The sequence below is a fragment of the Marmota monax genome, unplaced genomic scaffold, assembly GCF_021218885.2.
Source record: "Marmota monax isolate L192 unplaced genomic scaffold, Marmota_monax_Labrador192_F-V1.1 WCK01_AAM20220418_F8-fsc00228, whole genome shotgun sequence".
NCBI lineage: Eukaryota > Metazoa > Chordata > Mammalia > Rodentia > Sciuridae > Marmota > Marmota monax.
Genome location: NW_026695240.1, coordinates 967,817 through 993,604, shown reverse-complemented (window position 1 = coordinate 993,604; position 25,788 = coordinate 967,817). Strand labels below are relative to the sequence as shown.

General features: G+C 51.4%; 3 protein-coding genes across 7 annotated transcripts in view; 2 read left to right on the top strand and 1 right to left on the bottom strand.

Annotated features, from left to right (window-relative positions):
- Positions 1-18: 18 nt before the first annotated feature.
- Plekhg2 (pleckstrin homology and RhoGEF domain containing G2) lies at positions 19-11,335 on the top strand. 4 transcript variants are annotated; one of them, XM_046440048.2, is made up of 19 exons: positions 19-202; positions 1,395-1,534; positions 2,304-2,572; positions 2,652-2,752; positions 3,512-3,578; positions 3,699-3,745; positions 3,925-4,075; positions 4,400-4,537; positions 4,725-4,925; positions 5,369-5,461; positions 5,540-5,626; positions 5,993-6,026; positions 6,117-6,218; positions 6,314-6,361; positions 6,437-6,475; positions 6,624-6,640; positions 6,828-7,004; positions 7,344-8,241; positions 8,424-11,335. In XM_046440048.2, the coding sequence occupies exons 2-19, from the start codon at positions 1,420-1,422 to the stop codon at positions 9,998-10,000; spliced, it is 4,161 nt and encodes a 1,386-aa protein (XP_046296004.1). In that variant the 5' UTR covers positions 19-202; positions 1,395-1,419; the 3' UTR covers positions 10,001-11,335. The 4 variants fall into 4 exon arrangements, with proteins under 4 accessions (XP_046296004.1, XP_046296002.1, XP_046296003.1 ...); XM_046440046.2 differs by having other exon boundaries at positions 20-471; positions 2,301-2,572; XM_046440047.2 differs by lacking the exon at positions 19-202 and adding an exon at positions 905-1,236 and having other exon boundaries at positions 2,301-2,572.
- A 3,494-nt stretch (positions 11,336-14,829) lies between these two features.
- On the bottom strand, positions 14,830-17,877 carry Rps16 (ribosomal protein S16). The gene is made up of 5 exons (XM_046440049.2): positions 17,725-17,877; positions 17,487-17,588; positions 15,280-15,376; positions 15,124-15,171; positions 14,830-15,032 (listed from the first exon to the last, which is right to left on the bottom strand). Exons 1-5 carry the CDS (start codon positions 17,770-17,772, stop codon positions 14,887-14,889), a joined length of 441 nt encoding a protein of 146 aa, XP_046296005.1. The 5' UTR covers positions 17,773-17,877; the 3' UTR covers positions 14,830-14,886.
- A 5,259-nt stretch (positions 17,878-23,136) lies between these two features.
- Positions 23,137-25,788, top strand: part of Supt5h (SPT5 homolog, DSIF elongation factor subunit) — a 28,637-nt gene continuing 25,985 nt past the window's right edge. For both annotated transcript variants that reach the window (XM_058577593.1, XM_046440044.2), the window contains exons 1-2: positions 23,137-23,245; positions 23,502-23,585. In XM_058577593.1, coding sequence (XP_058433576.1) covers positions 23,511-23,585 — 75 coding nt within the window. In that variant the 5' untranslated portion in view covers positions 23,137-23,245; positions 23,502-23,510. The remainder of the gene's footprint in view (positions 23,246-23,501; positions 23,586-25,788) is intronic.

The following is a 25,788-nucleotide window of genomic DNA, read 5'->3' as shown; positions in this document are numbered from 1 at the left end:
TCCGGCGACCGCCCCCCACCCCACAGCTGGGACCCACTTCTCCCGCCCCAGATGTGGCGGTGACGCAGCCGCCGGAGCCCGGTGCCATCCATCTCGGAGTCAGAGGGGTCCAAAGTCTCGGACTCGGGAGTCTGGAATTTCTGCACCGCTTCTTGAGAGACCTCGAAGTCCAGGCCCCCGCGACCCTACTCGAGGACCTCAGGTGCCCAGCGCCCCCTCCTGGGGGAGCCAGGAGTTTGGGACGTCAGCCCCGCGGGACCCGGGAGGCCGAGCGTCCGGCACCCGCGTTAGAAGAACTCGGGATCCCCGAACTCACATCCCCTCCAAGAGTACAGAAATCCGAGCCAGGGTCCCGGGTTGGAGAAACTTGGGATCCGGACCCCTAGCGCCCCAGCCAGTCTGTTTGGGGCTGCGGCAAGCACCACTTCAAGGGGACCCAGGAATTCTGGACCCCTTGCGCTCCGCCTCGAGGTGATTTAGTCCCTGCCCCTAGAGTTAGGGGAACTCACGGACCCGGGTTCTCCTACAGTTCTACCTAGAATGTTAAGGAGTTTGGGTCCCAGCGTCCGCATCCGAGACTCCAGTACCCCCCTCCTAGAACACCAAAAATTCGGACTGCCGGACCCGCTTCCCGAGGGGCCCAGGATGCTGGTTCCCGGAGTCCGAGAGCCCGAGGTCCACATGCCTGAGTTCTGCTCTGGGTCTCCCTGGGGACCGGCTTAGGGTAGACTGGGAATTCGGCTCCCGGGCGCGCGCGGGCAGCTCCCCGGGAGGTGCGGGGAGCGAGGGGCCCGGGCGGGCTGGGGGAGGGGGCGGCGCCGCAATGAACAATGAGGGGGCGTGCCGGCCGGGCGAGCGGAGGCGCCGGCGGGAGTTGAGGGCCGAGGGGTGTGGGAAGGCGCTGGGGAGGTTTTGGCGGCCGGGACAGTGATCTGGTCGGGAGGGATCGACTGGAGGACGGTGGAGGGCTTGCGGCCAGCGCCCCAGTGCTCAGTCCTCAGCGGGGGAGGGAGCCGTCTGCAGGACCCTGGCATCCGGTCCCCCAGCCTCCGCCCTCCCCTGGGACCCCGCGGCCTCCCGCCCACGGCTTTTCCCAGCCCTGCCCCTAGCCCTCGGCTCCAGCCAGAACTCAAACGTTCCCAGGATGCCTGATTCTCCGACTCCAGGCCGACGGGACTCCTAGCTTCTGCGACTTGCTCTTTTCACTCTTTGTCTCAACCTTTCCATCTTCTCAAGGTTCTCTCCTTATCCCCCTTTTCCTGTCACTTTGCCTGTCTTCGCCATTAGTTTCTCCCAAGGGGCCCCTCCCTTCTAATTCCCAGAGCCCCATATGTGAGTGTGGAAGGCCAGGAGGCCTGTGGGGTCCTGTACCCAAGAAGGGGGTCTTTCCGCAGGTTGCTGCTGCAGTGCTGCTGAGCCATGCCTGAGGGAGCCCGCGGACTTAGCCTGTCCAAACCCGGCCCCAGCCCCAGCCCTGGGTGCAGTCACAGAGGTCAAGCCTGTGAGTGCCCAGCTGTGGGTGAGACCCCGACAGGTGAGCAACCAGGCAGGTAGAGCCTGTAGGCATGTTTCTTATTCAAGATTTGAGGAACCCTGTGTGGCTAGTCTAGTGCTGGACAGTGTTGGCAACACAGGGGATGACCAAGACAACCCAGCCCTGTCCTCACAGAGTTCCTGATCTGGTGGGAAAGACAGCTCTTCACAATCAGTGACAGCCCAGAGGGGAAAGCCTGGGACCAAGTGGCCAGGGCTGTGGTGCAGACACCTGGGAGGTATGGGAATCCAGTCTGGGAAGTCAGGCTTCCTGGAGGTGGCAATAGCTAACCAAGAATTGAAAGGCTGGGAGGAGAGAGTTGGACAGTCAAGGAAGACTGTCCCCACAATGGCCACACTGGGAACAGTATGTGCAAAGACCTGAGCCGCGGCTTTGGGTAACTGAAAGAAATTGGGGGTGACTGGAGTACAGGGCAAGGTGACGTGCGGCAGTGGGAAGAGAGCTGACTGGAGAGGTGTCGTGGCCACTTTGCACGGGGGCCTGTGGATCTGAGGAGTTTGGGCGTTAGTCAAGGGCATGAGGGTTACGTTCCTGTGCGTGATGGAGTACGAGGAGCAGGTGGGTGGAGTAGATAAACTAGTGGCAGAAGCTCATAGAGAGCCCTGATGGGAGAAGGTGGGGCTTGACCAAGGCTGGGACGTAAGGAAGAGAGGAAGAAGCCTTTGGGAAGGATTTGGCCAAGTGAGGTGAGTGGGCTATGGGAGGGGGCTTGGGAGAACCCCTGACCTCTCACTCCACATTCCAGCAGCCCCTGCAGCCCCCGCCATGGCTTCCCCTCGAGGTTCTGGGAGTTCCACATCCCTGAGCACTGTGGGCTCTGAGGGAGACCTGGCTCCAGGGCCCGGCCCAGCCTGCTCAGCCTCCAGGCCAGAGCCCCTGCCAGGTCCCCCCATTCGCCTGCATCTGTCACCTGTTGAGGTCTCTGGTTCGGCAAAACCCTCGCGGCTGGAGCGTGTGGCCCGTGAGATTGTGGAGACAGAGCGGGCCTATGTCCGGGACTTACGCAGCATTGTGGAGGTGAGGTGGGCAGGCAACTGAGGGCAGTGGGGACCGCAGACAGGCCCCTTGGCCCCAGTAACCCCAGTCATCCCTACAGGACTACCTAGGTCCCCTGATGGATGGCGGGGTCCTGGGGCTGAGCATGGAGCAGGTGGGCACCCTGTTTGCCAACATTGAGGACATCTATGAGTTCAGCAGGTGAGGCGGGGGTGCTGAATGCTGTTGGGATGTGTCCTAATGTACAACTTGGAGCCCTGTAGCATTTGGTCCAGGCGGCACATGGGGTATGGTGACGTCAGTCAGAGTTCGTGATAGAGTGAGGGCCCAGGAGCGTAGGGGACAGGAATCTAAGAATATGGATGAGGTCCAAACATCAGGAGGGGGTCTCAGTGCAGTGCCAGGCTCACAGTGAATCCAAGAGTCTTGTGGGGCCTGAAGGTCATAGCCATGTGAGCACTGTGACCAACTTGTCCTGATTTGCTCAGGACTTTCCCAGTTTTAACCCTGTAGGTCCCTTGTCCTGGGAAATTGCTTAGTCCCAGAGAAATCAGAGTGGTTGGTGACCCTGGTGAGGAGAGTGTTGGGTTCAAAAAATCATGACATCTCTGAGTGCTTTGGTGAGATCTCGGGATCACAATAAGGTTGTGGCTTTAGCAGTCATGATACCCTTCTCCCCTGGGCCATAGTGTTCCTTTTATGTCATGACATAAACCCACCCTCCCCACCCCTGTTCATACCAGTTGTGACAAGATTTCAGTCTAAGGAATGTGAAGCTGTCCAAGGACAAAGTCTAAGCAGGTTGCAGTATCCCGGGTAGTCAGCAAAGACCCTTCCTCTGGTTAAGACATCCCCTTGAGAGACCCTGGCTATCGCCAGACCCTAGCCCCTGTGGACTATTGGGAGGTCTTCATGTGGGGGACACATGGAGGCAGTTCCTCACCTTCCCCTCCTCCACAGTGAGCTCCTGGAGGACTTGGAGGGCAGCCGCAGTGCAGGGGATATTGCTGAGTGCTTCGTGCAGAGGGTGAGTAAAGCCAGGATTCTCAGCCAGGACCCGCCCGGCAGAGGGGAGCAGGCCTGGGCTAGGCAGGAGGGGGCCATGGAAGCTGGGAGCTGGGGTTTCCCTGACTCCTGTCTCCTGCAGAGTGAAGACTTTGACATCTACACGTTGTACTGCATGAACTACCCCAGGTGAGCTGTGGGGAGCCCTGCTAAGCCCCAGGCTAGTAGCCAGCCCTCCTCCCTGTACCCCCTGACTGCCCTTGGCCCCTGCCAGACCCTGACTGTCCCCAAACCCTGGCCACTTGCTGAGCCCTTCCAGCTCCACCCCTAGAACTGCCAGTCCCCCCTGACCTGTGCTGTGCCCCCAGCTCCCTGGCCCTGCTCCGGGAGCTCTCGCTGTCTCCACCAGCATCCCTGTGGCTGCAGGAGCGCCAGGCCCAGCTTCGTCACTCACTGCCCCTGCAGAGCTTCTTGCTGAAACCCGTTCAGCGCATCCTCAAGTACCATCTGCTGTTACAGGTCAGCTGTGGCCCCTGGGGGAGGGCAGGGTCCCAGCCATTGGTCACCTTCTGGTACTTCTGGACCATGGGCCCAGCAAGAGTTGGGCCAAGCCTGCGGAGGTGTCCTCTGACATTCCCCCAGACTCTGCCCTTGGGGAGGCATCTGGGCCCCAGAAACTGGGCCAGTGTTTGGTGTCAGGTCTCACTGGCCGTAGGGACTGGCACCCCGCATTCCACAGTCCGGTTTTCTCTGTCTCTGCCTCCTACTCTGCATTTCTCCTCGGGTAACTCTCGTGTCCTCTCTTTTCTTCCCTGTGTACCTGACCTGCTGGCCACGTGGCAGGAGCTAGGCAAGCACTGGGCAGAGGGCCCTGGTGCCGGAGGCCGAGAGATGGTAGAAGAAGCTATTGTGTCCATGACAGCGGTCGCCTGGTACATCAATGACATGAAGCGCAAGCAGGAGCACGCAGCGCGCCTCCAGGTGGCCCAAGAGTGGGCTGGGCTGGCCGTGGGGAGTGAGCCGTGGGCCTGGGGCGGGGGTCAGTGCTTCGAGGCAGCCTTAAAGGGTTGGCTCAGAGCAGGTCCCTGTCACTAACCTCCCCGTGTGGCATGTGTATTTATGTGCCACCTGTTCGTGCCTGTCCCTGCTCCTGGTGGGGTCCCAACAGGAAGTGCAGCGGCGGCTGGGCGGCTGGACTGGCCCGGAGCTCAGTGCTTTCGGGGAGCTGGTGCTGGAGGGCGCCTTCCGAGGTGGTGGAGGGGGTGGCCCCCGGCTGCGAGGGGGTGAGCGGCTGCTCTTCCTGTTCTCACGGATGCTGCTTGTGGCCAAGCGCCGGGGGCCAGAATACATCTACAAGGGCCACATCTTCGTGAGTTTGGGCATGGGGCCGGGCTAGACTGTTACTACCTGGTATGTTCTATGTCCCTGTAACTGTAAACCTAAAAGGGTGGGGGTGTTAGACAGCCTGGTTTAAAAGTGCCACATTTCCTTGGGTTCAAATGTAGCTTAAGGCTTGTTAGGAGGTACAGGGCTGGTAGGGTATGCGAGTAGTGATGGGGTGAGATCTGCAAGGGAAAACCTGGATTTGCCCATGAGGCAAGTGTCTTCATGGGGGGAGGGACCATGGGGGGCCTGGTGAGGGCAAGAACAGAGCCTAGCCCTGTGGGGAAAGGGGATCTGGCATATGGTCTTATAGGATGCATCCTTTGGGGGCATAGGCCCAGATACACCTCCCGGGCATCTTAGTGCCTGCAAGACTCGGGGCTGGGCCTACAGGACATTAAGCCAGGCGCCTCTCTGCCCCTAATCCAGTGCTGCAACCTGAGTGTGAGTGAGAGTTCTCGAGACCCTCTAGGGTTCAAGGTGTCCGATCTGACCATTCCCAAGCACAGGCACCTGCTCCAGGTGAGCATAGGGGTGGGTTGGGCTGCAGGGTTCCCCCCAGACCTCACTCCTGGCTTCCTGACTCTATCCCACCATCAGGCTAAGAACCAAGAAGAGAAGAGGCTGTGGATTCACTGTCTCCAGCGCCTCTTCTTTGAGAACCACCCTGCCTCCATTCCTGCCAAGGTACAGCTCCTGCCACTGTGCGGGGCCGGGGGCTGGAGTGCTGGAGACCCTACCCCCATAGTACCGGAAGACCCTCTGAGTACAGGGACACTCCTGTAACATGGTCATTAAAGGCACAGAATTAGACCACCTGGGCTTGAATCTGAGCTTCACCATGACCCTGCTTTGTGACCTTGGGCAAGTCATTTTTAACCTCTTTGGGTCTCAACTTTCTTACCTGGGGGAATTCTGGTGGCCACCTCCTGGGTTCGTGGTGAGGATTAGTGGTCATCAGCCACGTCAGGCCTGATGCAAAAGCACCCGTTTATGAGAATGGTGTGGTGCTCGCAGACCAGCCGACTTGACCCTCACCCGTGTCTCTTTCAGGCAAAACAAGTTCTCCTGGAGAACAGCCTGCACAGTGAGTTGGGACCTTGGGCCGGGAGGCTGTGGAAATTGGACAGTTACTTCCAAGGACAAGTGGGTTTTTAGCCTGAAACTCTCTCCACAGGTGCTCTGAAAAGTAAGACTGTCCCAGAGCCCCTTACACCCCCACTCGGGTCTCCCCAACCTCGGGATGCTGGAAATTTCACCCCTGGCCGAAGGAATACAGGTAAATGAGGGCGGGCTGAGGCTGGCCCCCCAGCCCTCCCCTCCCAGGATCTCGGGGTCAGCTCCTTACACGATTCCGACCTGCCTCTCCCACAGCTCCATCCCCAGGGCTCTCTGCTGTTCGTCGTGGCCGCAGGCAGTCTGGTAAGTACCTCCACCTAGAGGTGACCCCGAAATCCAGTGAGAGTGAGGCTCCTGATATCACTGTATCCTCCCCAGAGCCAATGAAGGATCCGTATGTCATGTTTCCACAGAACGGTCAGTGACTGGTCCCTCCCTCTGTTTGTCTCTCTTACCCCAGGGGATACCCAGGGTGCTGGAGGAAGGGGATGGGGTCATTCATTAATTAGAAGGAATAACTCTTTTCTGCATCTCACTCTTTCTCTTCCTGTTTCTCCATCTCCAGATAAGCCTGGATTCAAGGTAAGAAGCACCCTAAAGCAAGGCCTAGAGGTCTGGGTCTGATGGAGGAGTAGTTTTAAGTTCCAAAATCCTGGGTCTGAATAAAAGGGTTGGGGCTTAGATTCCCCCAACTGAAGGAGGGAACTGGGACCCAAAGTCAAGGGCCAGGGCCCTCCTGGCTCCTGGCTTCCGCTCACTCTCCTCACAGCATGCTGGCAGCGAAGGGGAGCTGTATCCCCCCTCAGAATCGCAGCCAACAGTCCCAGCTTCTGGACCCCCTGAAGACCTGGAGGATGCTGGGCCCCCTTCACTGGACCCCTCTGGAACCTCAATCACTGAAGAAATCTTGGAACTGCTAAACCAGAGAGGCCTCCGGGATCCTGGGGTGAGCTGGGCACCTCATCATGGGGTTCTTGGGACTCTGTTTTTCTTCTTTGGTACTGGGATTTATTCCAGGGGCACTTGCCCACCGAGCCACATCCCCAGCCCCTTTCATATTTCTTTTAGAGACAAGGTCTTGCCTGTTGCTTAGGGCCACGCTAAGTTGCTGAGGCTGGCTTTGAACTTACAATCCTCCTGTCTCAGCCTCCCGAGCTTCTGGGATTACAGGCGTGTACCACCGCCCCCGTCATGTTCTTGGGACTGTGTTATGGGCAGACAGAGAGCAGGGACCAGGTCAGCCAGCCCACCCTGATGTCTTGGCTTCTTCCCATGCTCACTACAGCCAGCAATCCACGACAGTCCCAAGTTCCCCAGAGACTCCCAGGTGCCAGGCGACAGCAAACCGCTCACATTCCAAGCCCTGCCCAGCCGGGACTCTTCAGAAGAGGAGGAGGAAGAGGAAGAGCTGGAGATGGATGAACGGGAACCTTCTCCACTCCACGTCTTAGAGGGGCTTGAAAGTCCCAGTGCAGCTGAAATTCCCGACATTCCCAGTCTTACTAAGATTCCTGACATACCTAGCCTCCCCAAAATTCCCGAAGTTCCCTGCCTTCCTGGTCTCTCTGACATTCCCAGTGTTTTTGAAATGCCCTGCCTTCCATCCATTCCCAGTGTGCCTGACATTCCCAGTCTCCCCAGCGCTCCTGCTCCCTGTGACTCCTGGCTCCCATGCCCTCTGCAGGAGCCGGCCGAGGCCTTAGCCCTCAGGAGAGAACTGTTCCCTAGAAGCAACCCTGGGGAGCTGGGAGAGCCTCCCTCAGAAAGCAGGGCAGGACAGGAGCAGGAAGGAGAAGGGATATCATTCCCAGATTTCCAGCCCCAGGATGTCACCCAAGCTCCGGGATTCCCAGATGAGCTGGAATTTCGCTCTTGCTCAGAAATCCGAAGTGCATGGCAGGCATTGGAGCAGGGGCAGCTGGCCCGGCCAGGCTTCCCAGAGCCACTGCTGATCCTGGAGGATTCGGATCTGGATGGAGGCAGCAGGAGTGGGAAGGCAGGAGCCCCGCACTCAGAGCGGGCAGCGTCCCGAGTGCGAGAGCTGGCCCGGCTTTACAGCGAGCGGATCCAACAGATGCAGCGGGCTGAGACGCGGGCATCAGCCAATGCCCCCCGCCGCCGGCCACGGGTCCTGGCCCAACCTCATCCATCTCCATGCCTGCTCCAGGAGCAGGTCGAGCCAGGTGAGGTCTGGGTGGGTGTGTGATCAGTGGAGGTGGCCCAAGATGGGGCACTGGAACCCAAACGTCTGAGAGGTTTTGGGACAAAGATAGTGGAGGGTTGGCTAGGATCTGATGGTCCAGGTGCTGCCATCAGCAAAGGGCTGGCCGCAGGATCAGTCCTGACTCATCCGCTTTGCACACAGGGCCCAGGCCTGCCTTTGGACATGTGCTGGTATGTGAACTGGCCTTCCCACTGACGTGTGCCCAGGAATCTGTCCCCCTGGGCCCTGCTGCCAGGGTTCAGGTGGCTGCACCTTTATCTAGACTGGGAGGCCACTTGGATGGCCAGAGTCTAAATGTTTCAGATTTGCCTGAGCAAGGCCATCTGGGCATTCATGCTCCCGCTGTTGCCCCTTTACTTGGGCAAGGAAGCCTCCAGAATGTCCCGGCTCCAGCTGCATCACCTTTGCAGAAGCAAGAAGGCCCTCCAGCCATCCAGGCCCCAGCTGTTCCAGCTGTGTCTGATCAAGGCCACCTGGAAATCCAAGTTCCAGCTACCACTTCTTTGCCTGTACAGAGAAACCATGTGGATACTCAGGTTCCTTCCACCACCTGCCTTCCTGAGCAAGGGTGCCATGTGAACGTCCAGATTCCAACCAGCACGGCATGGCCCCAGCACAGAAGTTGCTCTGATGTCATGGTTTTAGCCAGCACCCCTTTGCCCAGGCAAGAAGGCCACCTGGATAGCCAGAACCCCACCAGCATCCTCAGAACTGAACAGGGAAGTGCCAGGGCTGATCAGGGCTCAGCCAGTGTCTGTGTCCAAGCTGTCAATCTTTTGCTGACACATGAGAACAGCTTGGACCATCAGATTCCAGCCAGCACGCCACTTGCTTCATCACGTCACCTCCCAGACACTCAGGTTCCAGGTACCTCACCTTTGCCTGCACATGGAAGCCCCCTGGACCATCTGCTTCCTGCCAGTGCTCCACTGTCTTTACTCCAAGAACCCCCAGACATTCAGGTTCCAGCCGCCCCCCCCTTGCCCCAGCCACAAGGCCTCGGGAACACCAGGGACACCGGGAACCAGGCCCTCCCCCCTTCGCTCAAGCAGGCAGGCCTTGGGGACACCCAGGCTCCAGCTGCTTCCCCGCTGCTTCCAGAGCACAGCATTGTGGACACACAGGCCCCCAAACTTACCCCTTTGTTGGGGCAGCAGAACCCCGTGAACATCCCTGTTCCGGCTCCCACGCCTTTACCTGAGCAAGGAAGCTCTCGGAACGTTCAGAGCCTGGTGCCCACCCCGGTTCAGACCACCATGGTTTTATCCAAACCAGGAGACCCTTCCATGTCTCCGGTTGCCAGGTCAGAGTCTTCAGACTGCACCCCTCCCCACAGCCCCCCGCGCCCCACACGGCAGCTCCTGGGCCCCAATGCAGCTGCCCTCTCAAGATATCTGGCTGCCTCATACATCAGCCAGAGCCTGGCTCGGCGGCAGGGGCCTGGAGGAGAGGCCCCTGCAGGCACCCGGGGTCCCTGGTCTTCCTCTGCCCCCACTTCCAGGGCACCTTCGCCACCACCCCAGCCCCAGCCCCCACCGCCCCCAGCCAGGCGGCTCAGTTATGCCACCACTGTCAGCATCCAGGTGGGGGGTGGGGGCCGGCTGCGGCCAGCCAAGGCCCAGGTCAGGTTGAACCACCCTGCTCTGCTGGCCCCTACCCAGGAGCCTGTGGGCCTTCGAAGGGCCCAGGGGACTCCTGATGCCCCTTTCCACACATGAGCCATATCAGACCACCTAAAAGGCGTTTGACCAGATGCCATGTGCTCTCAGGACCCCACCTGGAAGTTCCGACACAGGTCTACAAATGGCTGCAGCTGCATACCTGGGATCTGCTTTCATAAACGTCCCTTGCCTTGCTACAGCAGGGGTAGGGAAGGAGATGTCATTAATATTTTGTTAATTAACATGAAATTATGTGTGTTTTCCGGTTTTGGACGTGGTGGGGGATAATAGTACCTGATGAATGGGAAGTGACACACAAGCCTGTGACTGGCGGACCTCTTCCAATTCATGAGCCTACCTGTGGGACCTGCTTATCCAACTATTTCTACCCTCCTCATCCTTGCACCCAACTGTAACCCAACCCATGTCGCATTCCATTCCTCCCTCAGGCCACCTGCCATCTCCCCTCCATCCTAACATCCATCCATCCACATTTTCACCCTGACTCCATACACCTCGCTCAGCCATCTCCAGATCCATCAGCTGACCCATCCGTTCCTCCCTAATTGGGTTCTTCTGGGTCTTGTTACCACAAAACTTCAGAGATGTGCCAGAACCAGGGCAGATAAGGTTTGGGTTCTAGCAACAGTGTCCCACATCTGTTTGGTTTCTCTTAGCAACAACCCTCCCCAGTATGAATATCCCAATTCTTTTGCTTCCCCTCACTTGGGACCTCCACAGTTCTTCAACAGGCCCATGTGGGAGGAGGCTCCCACAAAATAATTCAGATTGTGAAAACAGAAGGCTTTTTATGGCAGAGCCCTTCTCCCCCTCCTTCCTACAGTGGTATGCCCAGTGAGAAGCCTAATCTACACAGCTTGTTTGATGAGAATACCAGCTTCTTTCATCAAACACATCTTGTGCTTCAGCATGTTGTGTTTTTCTGTGGAATTCTGAGGCACCCGTGTTATGGCCGTAAGTTCAGGCCCTATATTTATTTACTTGGTTGTGTGCCCTTCCTTTCTGAGCCTGTTCTCTCATGTACAAAATGACTCAGGAAAGACCCTAGCTTCGAGCCATGTTGTCATTTCACAAATGTGTCTGCACCTCTGACCAGGGGCATCATTGAAATCACAGATCCTCCAAGGTCTGATCCCTCCCTGCTGAATAAAAACCTCTAGGATAGGAGCTTAGGAATCTGAATTTTAGTACTAGCTAAAAACATACAAAAAATCTGGATTTATCTCTGTGGTGGCACATGCCTGTAATCCCAGCAACTCAGAAGGCTGAGGCAGGGGATCCCAAGTTTGAGTCCAGCCTGGGCAATTTAGCAAGACCCTATCCTGTCTCAGAATTTAAAAAGGGTAAATAAAAGTTGATATTTACTGGGTACTAGCTGCATACCAGAAGTCTTATGGACACTTTATGTGAAGTCAATCACTTTTGATCTTAACATCTCAAAAGGCAAGTGGCAGGGAGGGTGGGGTTGTTTTGTTGCCCAGCATTTAACCCAGGGTCTAGCATGTGCTTGACAAATGCTCTACCAATGAGCTACACCCTCAAGCTCTAAGGATGTGTTTTAATCACTCATGAGGAAACTGAGGCAAAGAGATAAGGCACTTACTGGGGCCACAACCAGAAAGGGGCAGAGACGGGATAAACCTACGCAGCCAGGTTCTGTGAGCGCCTATCCAATGCCCTGAAATGCTTGCCCCCAAGAGACACTAAGAGCAGGTGTTTCTTTGGCCCTAGGAGGCTCATGGCCAGATGCTCCCAGGATCCCAGGTGATCAATGCTTAGCTGACCCAGGCAGCAGCCCAAGGCCTGGCTCAGTGTTGGCCACTGTGCCCCAGGGCCTGGGCTGAGTCCTGGAAGCCTCTGATGGAGGTGGACTCAAGTTTGCAGTCATCAGGACTCCACTGCGGCCTCCAAGGTCAGGCCTGAGCAGCACATTCCCAGCCGCCCCCAGCTGTCCATTCCCTGAAGGAAATTTCCTGGCTTGGCCTGAGCTCCACAGTGGTGGTGGAATTCCTGGTATTTAAGGAGAGGGGAGGGGAAAAGGAGCTGTGTCTAAGGCAGAAACTGGGAAGGAGAGGCCGCCCCTTTCCAGATGTGCTCCAGCTGTGTTCCTCAGGAGCCTCAATAAAGGGATCTTTGGACCCTTGGGAATACCATGGGCCCTGGACCCACGTCCTAGTGTGTGAATTCCATTTCTCAGGCCCAACTCCTACTATAGGGCGCTTTTTTCTTTTTAAATGGTACTGGGAACTAAACCCAGAGGTCTCCTACCTATGAGCTCTATCTCAAGGCTTTTTTTTTTTTTTTTAGTATTTATTTTTTAGGTATAGATGGACACAACACAATGCCTTTATTTTTATGTGGTGCTGAGGATCGAACCCGTTCCTGGCCTGTGCTAGGCAAGCGCTCTACCGCTGAGCCAGAATCCCAGCCCTATCTCAAGCCTTTTTAAAATTTCTGAGTTTGCAACCCTCCTGCCTTAGCCTACAAGTTGCTGGGATTACAGTTATGAACCACCATGTCCAGTTAGGAGTGTCCTGCTGAGGGCCAACCAGTCTGCCTGCTGAGTGACTTTTTTTGGAGAGAAGGCTAAAATTGGGTTGAGAAAGTTACTCCGGCACGGTGGTACATGCCTGTAAACCCGGTGGCTCGGGAGGCTGAGGCAGGAGGATTTTAAGTTCAAAGTGTGCCTACGCAACTCATTGAGACCCTGGTGTCTAAACTAAATATTGAAAGGGCTGGGGAAAGCCAGGCACAGTGGTGCATGCCTGTAATCCTAGCAGCTCAGGAGGCTGAGGCAGGAGGATACAGTTCAAAGCCAGCCTCAGCAAAGCAAGGCAACAACAACTAGTGAAACCCTGTCTCTAAATAATACAAAATAGAGCTGGGATGTGGCTCTGTGGTTAAGTGCCCCCCCCACCACAAAAAAGGGAGGGGGAGGCTGGGGATGTGGCTCAGTGGTGGAACACCCCTGGGCTCAAACCCTAGTACCAAAAATGAATGAATAAATAAATAAATAGGGTTAAGCTGGCTGTAGTCCCAGCTACTCTGTAGACCAAGGCGGGGGGATCACTTGAGTTCAAGAATTAGAGGCCAGCCTGGGTAATGTCCTGAGACCCCATCTTAAAAAGTGGGGACAGGGGGCAGTTTAAGAAAAAAGGAATGGGCTGGGGATGTGGCTCAAGTGGTAATGTGCTCGCCTGGCATGCGCAGGGCGCCAGGTTCGATCCTCAGCACCACATAAAAATAAAGATGTTGTGTTCACTGAAAACTAAAAAATAAGTATTTAAAAATTCTCTCTCGTGTTGGGGATGTAGCTCAAGCGGTAGTGTGCGCGCCTGGCATGCGTGCGGCCCGGGTTCGATTCTCAGCACCACATACCAACAAAGATGTTGTGTCTGCCGATAACTAAAAAAATACATAAATATTTAAATAAAAATTCTCTCTTTTTTTAAACAATGCACTTCTTTTTTTTTTTTTAAGAGAGAGAGAGCGCATTTTAATATTTATTTCTTTAGTTTTCGACAGACATAACATCTTTGTATGTGGTGCTGAGAATCGAATCCAGGCCGCACGCATGCCAGGCGAGCGCGCTACCGCTTGAGCCACATCCCCAGCCCCTCTCTCTCTTTAAAAAAAAAAAGCACCACAAAGATGTTGTGTCTGCCGAAAACTGAAAAATAAATATTAAAAAAATTCTCTCTTTAAAAAAAAAAAAAAAAAAAAAAGGTGCAGGCGAGAAAATGAGACAATAATCAGAACCAAGTTACTGAGAGTGGTCTTCAGCAGACCCTGGCTCAGATGGCATCTCTCCCTGGAAGCCCACCAGACACTCCAGGCAGGATCCAGTATTTTTGTGGGCCCAACTTCCTGGGCTTCTCCCACAGGTGGACTGTTTTGAGTTGCTGCTTACTGACTGACTGGAACAGAGAGGGGCTCTTGGATAGAACTGTGGCTGCCTCACGTCTTTACAGCCTGGGTTTTCCCACTGCTCAACTGCCCCTCACACCTTTTACTAGGTGCCCTTGGACAACTTACTTCCTGGTGCTTTTCCTTTTCTCCTCCACAATTGGGGAAAACCTGAAGGTGGCTTTATCTACAGCAATACTTTGCTTCTAGGCATTCCCTACACCCTGGCTCCTACAACACCACAGGCCTGCCAAATGGGCACTTGAGCCCATCTGAGAAAAGGTGGACCCCATAAAAACAGAGTTGCCCTGGGCTTGGTGGCACAGCCTGTAATTCCAGGGATGCAGGAGGCTGAGGCAGGAGATTGACAAGTCCAAGGTCGGCTAAATCCTAAGCAAATTAGCGAGATCCTATCTCAAAAAAAAAAAAAAAAGTTGCCACACTGAACACACTGGGAACTGCTTTTTGGACAGGGATAGCCTCCTAAGCAGATAAAAAAAATTATTGACACTGGATGAAGCCAACCATGGAGCACAAGAATGGTGTCAAGAAAACTAAAGCACATGCTTAAGCTGAGGTGGAACACTTAAGATCAGGAGTTGAGACCAGCCTAGACAAAAAAGCAAGAACCCATGTGGGGAGGAGACCAAAGAAACAAACAAACAAAAAAAAACCCACCACCAAACCCACATGCCTCCTAACCCTACAGCCACTACAGAACCTAACTAACCCTCCTAACCCTACAGAACCACTGCCACCTCAGCTGTGCTAGTATGCTGAAGTCTACAGGAGGTGTAGGGAAACAGATCCTGCCTGCGCCAACCTGGCACCTCCACCCATAAACACCAACCCCAGAGCAATCACTTCTAAGAAGGGTTAGAATCACAACCAGCCATGAGATGGGGCTTTCCCTGTTCTACTAAAGACTCACTACCACAGAAGACCACAGTAGTCCTTGGGCCCTTAATATCCCACACTGTTTTATTACAAGGTGAGCTCTGATCTCCATGATGGGCTTATCGGTAGGACTTCTGGTAGCGAGCACGAGCACCAGGACCTCCAAACTTTTTGGACTCGCAGCGACGGGGGTCAGCGACCAGCAGGGTCCGGTCATACTGGATGAGGATGTCTTTGATCTCCTTCTTAGAAGCCTCATCTACATCTGAGGAAATTAAAGAGTGTGGAAATTTAGAAAGTCCTGAATTTGGTCCCCAAACACCCACCCTGACTAAGAAGGACCCTCTCTCACTCACATTTCTGGTAATAGGCCACCAGGGCTTTGGAAATTGACTGGCGGATAGCTGTAAGGAAGAGACACAGAAAAAGGTATGTGAGCTTGTGAAGGCCCAAGACTAGGGCCTTGCTACCAGGGCCACCTCATACCCATGTGTCCAGATCCTGAGACTCACCATAAATCTGGGCCACATGACCACCACCCTTCACACGGACCCGGATGTCCACGCCAGCAAACCGCTCCTTGCCCAGAAGCAGAACGGGTTCCAGTAACTAGAGAAATAGGGGGAAATGAACAGGGCTTTTAAGTTACAACTTCAGCAGCTTAGCCACCTCACCGAGCATTCATTCTCTCCCTACTTCTGCCACCACCAGCCTCAAAGTACTACTGGAAGGAGATCCAGTTGTCACCAAAGGCCTCTGTACACAGCCAGAAGGAAAGATTCAAAAAGGCCAGATAGAAGACTAACACAAGGGCTGGGGTTGTGGCTCAGTGGAAGAGCGTTTGCCTAGCATGTGTGGGGCACTGGGTTCGATCCCCAGCACCACATAAAAATAAATAAATAAACCAAAAGAATACTAACACAATTGCAACAAACAGGAAAAGGCAAACTGATCTGAGCTCCTTCCTTTGTGTGTCCCTCTCTGGACGTCGGATATCCCCGCTTTAAGATGAGTTCCTAGAATACTGAACAGTAAGAAGCTTCTATGGCAACTACCAGGGCTGTTTTCCAATCATGGAAAACCTTTCTAGAGCTACTTAGGTAGCTTTTCTGAATTCTCAATTTCCAAAGAAGTTACAACTACACAGCGAACTCTGCCACATTCTTCCTTTCCCAACTCTAGTAGGTGTTTTCACCAGTGCCTATTTATACACTTTTGTTTGTATTTGTGTTCTTTTCCCTCAGCTGGTGACTTCACAGATTCAGCAGAGGTTGAACCAAGGGGTACCACTGAGCCACAGCCCCAGTCCTTTTAATTCTGAGACAGGCTCTTACAAAGTTGCTGAGGTTGGCCTTAAACTTGTGATCCTCCTGCCTTAGGCTTCCAAGTTGCTGGGATTACAGGTATGTGCCTTGGCCCAGCTAGACACTTTTTATTCTGTTTGTTTTACCTACTTGGGTCTCTTCCTTCCACCCCTTCCCAAGCCTTCTCTGGGCTCCACATTCCAGCTCTGACCACTTTGGACAGTGGTCCAGCCTATCTTCCCCACTAGTCTGGGAGCTCCATGAAGGAGTTACTGAGTTACTACTCTGTCCCCCAAATTCAATAAGGGTACAGACAAATCCTTCAAACAAACCAACAGCCAACAATCAACTACAATATTCAGCCAGGCACAGTGGGGCATGCCTGTAATCCCAGCAGCTCCAGAGGCTGAGTTCAAAGTCAGCCTCAACAAAAGCTAGGCACTAGGGGGCTGGGGATATAGCTCAGTTGGTAGAGTGCTTGCCTCTCATGCATAAGGTCCTGGGTTCAATCCCAGCACCACCAAAAAGAAAGGAAAAAAAAAGCGAGGCACTCATCAACTCACTGAGACCCTGTCTCTAAATAAAAAAATACAAAACGGGGCTGGGGATGTGGCTCAGTATTTGAGTACCCCTGAGTTCAATCCCCAGTACATAGCGGGGAAAAAAACCTACAATATTCGATAACAGCTATACAAATGAATCTCAGACACCATTCAATGTAGATGTTCCTTCCTTTTAAAAGTAATTGACCTTAAAGAAGAAAGGAACACATCTTCCATACATGCCAGAAAACTTACTCAGAGAATCTTATTTTGACCTCACAATCCTTAAAAATAGAAGTTATCCATTTTTCTGAAAATGAACCCAAGGCAGAGAAAATCTACTAACTTGCCTCAAGTAAAATAACTAGACACTAGGCTCAGATTACTTTCCTTTCTGAGCCCGCCCCAAAAATTCTAAATAGGGAGTGGAAGAACCCCTTTCACCACGGAGCATTTAAACACACCCCAATTCGGTTTCTGTTCTTAATACCTATTGTATTAGCTCCAGACCTTACCTCAGACACTTGAGATTTATCAGATACAAAACACTGACCCTTCCTTAGATTTTCTAAGGAAGGAAAACATACAACCAGGACGCATAAACTCTAGTATTCCTGTTGCCTCCTGGAAAAATATCCCAGTTTACAAAGCACTCCCTGGACCTTCTACACCCACGTTTTCACTTTCCAAACTCTGCTTTTACATCTTCTAAACCCAAGCCCGGCTCTATTAATAAGTATCCCATTTTTATGCCCCAAACTCAGTGCCTAAATCTTGCACTAATAATGCTAGCTCACTCCGCTTCCAAGATCAGTAACATCTCCGTCTCCAAAATGGACCCCTCCACTCGACGCCCATCCCCGATCCCAGTACCTTGTATTGCAGCGTGCGCGGCTCGATCATCTCCAGCGGACGCCCATTCACCTTGATAAGGCCGTTGCCCCGTTTGCAGTGCGCCACGGCTGTGGCCGTCTTCTGTGGAAAACGAGGGAGCCAGATCGGCCGTATGAGCTTTGGGTTCTGGCTCCCAAGGAGACCCCAACCCTTGCCCAAACTGGCCTCTCACAGACCCGGGCCTCCCCTGACCCCACCCACCCAGCGCCTAGCCTACCTTGCGTCCGAAGACTTGTACGGACTGAAGTGGACCCTTGGCCGGCATGGCTGCGAGCGTAGAGAGCAGTCCTCACCGCGCGGCGCTGCAACCGGAAAAGGGAAGCATGGGGGTCACCCAAGCCACTTTTCAGGGTCTGCGCAGGCGCTCTAAACGCCACGTCGCGACAGTTGGAAGCTTTACGGCTGACGTCAAGCCGGGGGCGGGGCCTCTGAAAAGTTGCGGGATTCCCAGCCTCCTCACAGCAAGGGGAAGGCGGAGCCTGAGAGGTGGAAGAGGCGGGGCCGGGGAGCGTAGCCTGCAGAGCGAGAAGCCTAGAGGGAGAGTGATGAGTTTGCGTCAGTTGTCGGTCTCCCTCCGCCCCTCTCTGTTTCTATTACTCTCCCACCACCGGCCGTGTTCCATCCCCCCTCCCCATCAGTCTTCCCTGGAATCCTGCACGAGAAATCAAGCTGGATTCCCAGAATCTTAGCCCCAGAACCCACCTTCTTTGAGAGTTCTCTCCCAGAACCCCACGTCAGGGGTCACTCCACCAGAACCCGACTTTCACCAGAACTTCTTTCCTTCCAGAATCTCCTCTTCCCAGACTTCCCAAAAGCCTTTTAAGAGGTTCACTTTCAAATCCCTCTTGAGAACCCTCACCTTGGACTTCTCTTTTTCCCCAGTCTCCCTCCACTCCGGGCCCTCTTCCCAGCAGTCATTCTTCCCAGAGTCCCCCCCTCCAGAAATTCCCTTTCCTAGGAGAACCCACTTTTCCCAGGGTACTTGCCCCAGAATCCCCGTTTACAAAATCTCTTGAGTCCCCTCCTCAAATCTACCTTTCCCCAGAATTGTTTTTCTTTTTGTTTATTTAATTATTTGGCACTAGGGATTGCACTCAGGATGCTTTACCACTGAGCTGTATCCCCAGCCCTGTTTATTTTTTAAATTCTAAAGTTCTCCCTAAGTTGCATAGGGCTTCGCTAAATTGCTTAGGGCTTTACTAAGTTGATGAGGCTGGCTGAGACTGCCTCACCCTTGAGTCGCTTGAATTACAGATGTGTGTCATTATGCCCAGCCTTCTCCAGAATTTCTAACCCTTTGGAGACTCCTTTCCCCAACAGTTGTTTCCCCTGAGAATTCTTCCCCATATAATGCCCCTATTCAGGATCTCTAGAATCTCCCTTTCTCTAAAATTCCCCATGTAATCCCTTTACTCCCCAAAATCAGCCCTGACCTCACAGAATTCTCCATCATCAGTCCATCTGAGAAATCCCAGGATTGGTTGTCTCCTCCCTCCCACACACACTTACCCCTATTATTTATTTTTTAGTGCTGAGGATTGAATCCATGGATGCTTTACCACTGAGCCACATCCCCAACTCTTTTTTTGGAGAGTGGGTCTCTTTAAGTTGCTCAGGGCCTAAATTGCTGAGGTTGGCCCTGAATCTGCAAAGGGATAGAGGGAGCTCTCAGTTGCCTCAGTTTCTCTGTCAGTGCAGGGTCTGGTGTCCAAGGCTCAAAGGAGCATTGGCTTACCTTGCCACAGAGGGTGGAGTTGGTGAAGTCTGGAGAGCAGGGCTGGCCCAGAGTGAGATTCTCCAGCCCAGAGTCTTTGTGTGTGTGTGTGTGTGAGTGAGGTGCTGGGGATGGAATTTACAGAGTATTTCTCTTAAAGGATGAGAGGGAGAGGGGCTGGAAAGAGGAAGAAAGAGAGCACCAGAGACATTCCTGGAGGGACAAACAAGACAGAGACAGTACAAGAGAAAAGCAGACTCAGGGGCTTGGGGTCATAGTCAGTGCTTGCCTAGCATGCACAAAAACCTGGGTTTGAACCCACAACACTGAAAAAAAAAATTGGTGTGCTGGCACATTCCTGTAGTAATCCCAGTAACTTGGGAGATTGAGGCAGGAGGATTGCAAATTCAAAGCCAGACTCAGCACTTTGTGAAGCCCTGCGCAACTTAGTGAGATCTTGTCTCAAAATAAAAAATAATGGGGGCACTGGGGTTGTGGCTCAGCGTAGAGCACTCACCTAGCATATATGAGGCACCAGGTTCAATCCTCAGCACCATATATAAATAAATAAAATAAAGGTATTGTGTCCACCTGCAACTGAAAAAATATTTAAAAAAATAAAAATAAAATATAATGGCTCAGTGGTAGAGCACTTGCTTGCCTAGCATGTGTGAGGCACTGGATTCAATTTTCAGCACCACATAAAAATAAGTAAATAAATAAAAAATAAAAGGGGTGGGGATGTAGCTCAGTGGTTAAGTGCCTTTGAGTTCAATCCCCAGTGCCAAAAACAGAAAGAGAGAGAGAGAGAGAGAAACAAATGTAGAGAAAAAAAGATGAAGGAACCAAAGGAGAGAAGGAGAAAAATTGAGTCAGTCAGAGATGGATCCAGAAAGTACCAGCCCAGAAGCTGAGATTCAGAAACAAGCCAATCCTCAGAGAAAGAGAGAAATACAGGCAGGCATGAAGATTCTCCACTACTTGAGACAAATATAAAAAAACAAGAGCAGAACCCCAATGTGTATCTGCAAACAAAAATAAGGTGCAGCACAGGTGTTTTCCAATGACGGCACAGACCACAGAATGTACACTCTGAGCCAGAAGTGGTGGTGCACTTGTAATCTCAGCAGCTCAGGAGGCTGAGGCAGGAGGTTCAAGAGTTCAAAGCCAGCCTCAGCAGATTAGCGAGGTACTTAGCAACTCAGCAAGACCCTGTCTCTAAATAAAATCTAAAAAAGAGCTGGGATATGGCTCAGTGGTGAGGCATCCATGGGTTCAATCCCTGGTACCAAAAAAAAAAAAAAAAAAAAAAGGACTCAGGAGGCTGAAACAGGAGAATCAATCACCAGTTCAAAGCCAGCCCCAGCAGTTTAGGGAAATCCCTAAACAATTTAGCAAGATCCTATCTCAAAAACAATGTAACCTGGCTCAGAGGTGCACACCTGTGATCCCAGTGACTTGGGAGGCTGCTGGCAGGAGGAGTTCAGGTTCAGGGCCAACCTCAGCAATTTAGGCCCTAAGCAACTTAAAGAGACCCAGTCTCCAAAAAAAAGCTGGGGATGTGGTTCAGTGGTAAAGCACCCATGGGTTCAATCCTCAGCACTAAAAAAGTAAATAAAATGCAAATTCTACTACCTTTGGGGCCAAATGGGATGGGAGTGGGTGTTCAAACTCCCCAGGCTCTAAGCGTAATCCTCACACTTACTCTCTGAGCTTGGCAGTCCAGGGCCTTCCTCCTCTGTGGTCACCACCTTCCCCAGCCTCTTGGAGCACATTCCTTGAATATCTGTGGCTTCAGTGAAGCTAGCAGGGGAAGGCTCAGGGGCAGTTCTCCTCATCCACTCCAGTCTTCCAGCCCCAATCACTTTTTACCCCCAGATGATCTTTTGGTGAGTACTTCAGTCTCTCCTTCCTGAAACTGGATAGTTAGGGAGAATCCACTGGGCTTTGTGACGGGGCACACATGCCTGGGGAAGGAGAACTGATGTCCTAGCTGTTAAGCTCCTGACCCCACCTTAACAGATATATTTTATTCACTGCTGTCTGCAGTACCCAGAACAGTGACTGATATATAATAAAAAATAATGATAGTGGTGGTTACAACTACACTTAGATAGTGCTTACTCTGCCAGCTGCTGGTCTATGTGCTCTAAGTGTATTAGCTTATCTACTCTTCACATCAATCTTATGATGTAGACAGGGCCACTATCTATGGATGTAAGGGTTGTACACTGCACAAGGATCCCACATCTATGAGGACAGTATTTACTTCTTGAACATTGTAGACTGCATATTTGTTCACTTCCAGCAGATGGCAGTAAAGTATCTCCTTCTAATAAATTTATCACTTAGAATTATCTTAAAGAAATGTATCTTTTATTGTTTCTTTCTTTTTTTTTTTTTTTAAGAGACAGAGTCTATGTTGCTCAAACTGGTCTTGAACTCCTGAGCTGGAGTGATCCCTCTGCCTTGATCTCCCAAATAGATGGGACTACATACAGGTCCAGAAGAAAAAAAATTTTCTAATTTGCACTAAGGTACAATGTTATTAGGGTGGGGATTATTTGGAGCCCAGTTTGCAAAGGGTTTCTCATTTGTGGCCTGTGAGAAGCCCCTTTAACTTCTCTGGGCTCAGTTTCTTCATGCTGAGCCATGAGGATGTCAAGTTTCAGACCAATTTCATCCATTTAAGAAGACCCTATCTCAAAATAAAAAATAAAAAGGGCTGGGGATGTAGCTCAGTGGTAAAGTGTTCCTGGTTTCAATCCCCAGTACCCAAAACAAACATAAAGCAAACAGAACAACAACAAAGTTATGTAAACTTGGTGCGCTGGCACACACGTGTAATTCCAGGTATTCAGGAGACTGAGGCAGGAGCATGGCAAATTCAAGGCCAACCTGGGCAATTTAGCTAGATCCTATCTCAAAAAAAGGGGTAGGGGGCGGGTATGGTGATGCTCCTTTGAGGCAAGAGGATCACAAGTTCAAAGCCAGGCTCAGCAAAAGCAAGATGCTTGGCAACTCAGTGAGACCCTGTTTCTAAAAAAATCTTTAAAAAGTGGGGCGGGGGGCTGGGATGTGGCTCAAGGGCGGGGGTAGGCGAGTGGGGTGAAGACGTGGCTTAAGGGCAGAGCACTTGCTCAGTATATACTGTGCCCTGGACTCAATCCCCAGAGCCTTTAAAAAAAAAAAAAAAAGTTTTCTTCTCAACTGAATCCAGGTGTTTGAACCTTGCTTATGTGAGAAATTTTAGTCATGTGTTACAAAAAGCAAAAAAAAAAAAAAAAAAAAGCGTCTGAGTTTTAAAAATCCTCCATCTGGTTATTTTACATTTCTCCCCGGTACTTATCCTCTTTGCCATCAGGCTGACGCGTCATTACTATTACATAAATTAATGCTGAAATGAATTTTGGGAGATCCCAAAGAAAATCAGGGATCTGAGCGCAAATACAACACGCTTGTGATCCTAGCGACTTAGGCTGTTGAAACGAGAGGATCGCAAGATCAGCCTGGGCAATTTATTTTTTAAAAAAAAAAAGGACTGGGATGTGGCTCAGTGGTAAAGCGCCATTGGGTTCAATCCACAGTAACGCAAAACAGAAACTTTAGGGTCCCCCAAACTTGGGGAGAAATCTTGAGTCGGCTGCTTCTCATTTAATTTTTCTGAGTATGTTTCCGCTTCTGTAAAATGGGAGTACCGATCTCGTAGGGATGTTTTAGAGGGTCTATAAGATAATGAGTAAGCCAATCACTAAATTCAAATACAAATTCGAGCTACACAAAGTTGGATCCCGACGTGGAAAACTCTCATTCTTGACCCTCCCAAGATGTCGGCTCCACGTTCTGCTTAAGATAATCCTGTCACTCTCAAGATGGCGACCTGGAAGTGCGTCGCCCGGGGCCAGCCTCGGAAATCTCGCGTTAGGCGAGGCCAACGGGTAGGTATCGCGAGAGGATTCATCAGTCCTAGCTAGGCGTCGTGTGAACAGCAGCTGGTACAGAAGGCGGAGGTGGAACCGAAGCGGTAAGGGGGACTTCAGAGGTGGTAGGCCTTAGGACTGGTGGAGATCGGAAAGTTGTAGAGACCTGATGGGAAGACTCGGGGTGTGTTAGAAGGTGGCATAGGGACATTCCCCACTGTGGTTCCCGATTGCCAGAACGAGGCTGCCGGAAGTGCGCCAAGGGATTTTTCTTCTCCCAAAGAACTAGCGGGGAAACTGAGGCGGAGGGTGGAGCTTGGGAATTTTGGATGCTCTGAGGCCGGGGGTCTTTCCCTACAGGAGCAGAAGATGTCGGACAGCGAAGACAGCAACTTCTCCGAGGAGGAGGACAGTGAACGCAGCAGTGACGGCGAGGAGGCCGAGGTCTGTGGCTGGGGCGCTCGGGGAGGTATTACCCTGGGGATAGGACGCGGGGTGGGCAGAAAGGCACATTTGGAAGCCCAGGGACACTCAGAACCGACTGCAGCTTCTGGGGGCTTCCAGATTGTCGGCAGATATAGCAAAATAAGCAAGTAGACGTCAAGCAGAGAGAGAGGTTCTGGAGGCCTGGGGTGTGCCCGGTGCAGTGAGATAACAGGTGATGTGTCTAAAGGACCTGGTTGTTTTTATGCCCCGTCATCACAAAAATGTATTTGTAGTACCTACATTGCTAGGCACAATTCTTTGCTCTTAGGCTACACCAGTAAACAAAACAGATTTTTAAGTGGTAATAAGCATAAATAATAAGTAAATGTATGTTCGTCCATGTAAATAAGCATAAATGATTAAACTATGTACAGATTGAGTATCACTAGTCTGAAAATCCGAAATGTTCCAAAATCTGAACCTGTTCTTTTTTTTGGGGGGGGGGGGCACTGAGTGGTGTTGGGGATTGAACCCAAGGGCTTGTACATGCTAAGCAATTATTCTACCACTGAGCTATATCCCCAGTCCCCAAATCTGAAACTTTTTAATACCAATATGATGCCACAAGTGGAACATTCCATACCTGACTTCATGTGACAGATTGAAATAAAAAAATCAGTCCACAAAAATATTATATAAAATTATTTCAGGCTGCTGAGTATAAAGTATATATAATATAAATGAATTCCTGCTTACCCTTGGATTACATCCCCAATGTAGCTTTTTATGTATGTGCAAATATTCCAAAATTTTAAAAAATTTGAAGTTTTCTGGTCCCAAGTGTTTTGGATAAAGAATACTCTGCCTGTGTTAAACTAGAAGGTGCTTGGGAGAAAAGCAGAGGAGAGAAAGGAAATAGGAAGTCCTGCTTGCACTGTAATAGGGTGATCAGAATAAGTCTGAGAGGGTAACATTTGAAGGAAGACTTGGAGGTGAGGGAGTAAGTCTTGTGGAAATCTGGAGGAAGAGTTTTCAGTAAGAGGGATCATCACATGCAAAGTTGGGAATGTGTCTGCCCTATCCAAGGAGTAACGAATAAGGGGTCTGGTGTGGCTGAATCAGAGCAAGTGTAACACACAAGTAACAGGAAGAAGACACATAGCATAGGATTTATTATTATTATTAAGAAAACAGTTTTATTTTAAGTTTATGGTTCTTGTCCAAGGTCTAATGGCCTTCCTGCTGGCAGATTCCAGGTGGTACATCAGATCTCACAGCAAGAGACAGGTAGTGTGTGTGTATATATGCATATAGAATCTTGAAGGCTATGGTGAGGAATCTGGCCTTAACTGAGAGGGAACCAAAAGCAAAGGAGGGAAATGTCCTTAGATTTTGGAAAAAGATCACTCTGGTTTTGGGTCTGTTGACTGTCTTTGTTTTAGGAACCCAGACCAAACATTGTCTGGGACATTTCTGATTTCAAGTATTCTTTTTTAACTACTAATTTTTTATTTATTTCCTTTTTAATTGTTGAACACATAAACAAATGCCTGAGTGTCTACTGCTGTGTTCTAGTACATTTCCAGGTCAGGCAGACAGTAGAGCAAGACAAATCTTTGCTTTTGTGGAATTCACATTTAGCAGACAGGAGTCAAAACCAATGAACAAAGAGATGACAAGATGATTAGAGATGTATGTTTGGTTTTTGTTTTTTGGCACTGGGCATTGAACACAGGATGTTTTACCACTGAGCTACATCCTCAGGGTCATTTTTGTTTTTTATTTTGAGACAGGATCTTAGTAAGTTGCTGAGGCTGGTGTCAAATTTGTGATCTTCCTCCCTAGCCTCCTGAGTCACTGGGATTACAGGCGAGTGCCACCATGCCCAGCTAGGTTTTTTTTCTTTCTTTCAGTATGGGGGATTGGACCAAGGGGGAGTCTACCACTGAGGTACATCCACACCCTTAATATTTATTAATTTTTTTGGTACCAGGGATTGAACTCAGGGGTACTCGACCACTGAGCCACATCCCCAGCATTATTTTGTATTTTATTTAGAGACAGGGTCACACTGAGTTTCTTAGCAGCTTTTTGCTGAGGCTGACTTTGAACTTGTGATTTTCCTGTCTCAGCCTCCTGAGCCACTAGGATTACAGGCCTGCACCACTGTGCCCAGCCCTTAATATTGTGTGTGTGTGTGTATGTGTGTGTGTATATATTT

What these genes read in the sequence shown, in the direction of transcription:
- Plekhg2 (XM_046440046.2), top strand. Translation starts at nt 1,420, where the DNA reads ATGCCTGAGGGAGCCCGCGGACTTAGCCTGTCCAAACCCGGCCCCAGC. An exon ending in TGTGGGTGAGACCCCGACAG is followed by an intron (nt 1,535 to 2,300) that starts GTGAGCAACCAG and finishes TCCACATTCCAG; the next exon opens with CAGCCCCTGCAGCCCCCGCC. An exon ending in CTGCCTCCATTCCTGCCAAG is followed by an intron (nt 5,627 to 5,992) that starts GTACAGCTCCTG and finishes TGTCTCTTTCAG; the next exon opens with GCAAAACAAGTTCTCCTGGA.
- Rps16 (XM_046440049.2), bottom strand. Translation starts at nt 17,772, where the DNA reads ATGCCGGCCAAGGGTCCACTTCAGTCCGTACAAGTCTTCGGACGCAAG. An exon ending in TCATGTGGCCCAGATTTATG is followed by an intron (nt 15,172 to 15,279) that starts GTGAGTCTCAGG and finishes TCTTCCTTACAG; the next exon opens with CTATCCGCCAGTCAATTTCC. An exon ending in GGTGGCCTATTACCAGAAAT is followed by an intron (nt 15,033 to 15,123) that starts GTGAGTGAGAGA and finishes TAATTTCCTCAG; the next exon opens with ATGTAGATGAGGCTTCTAAG.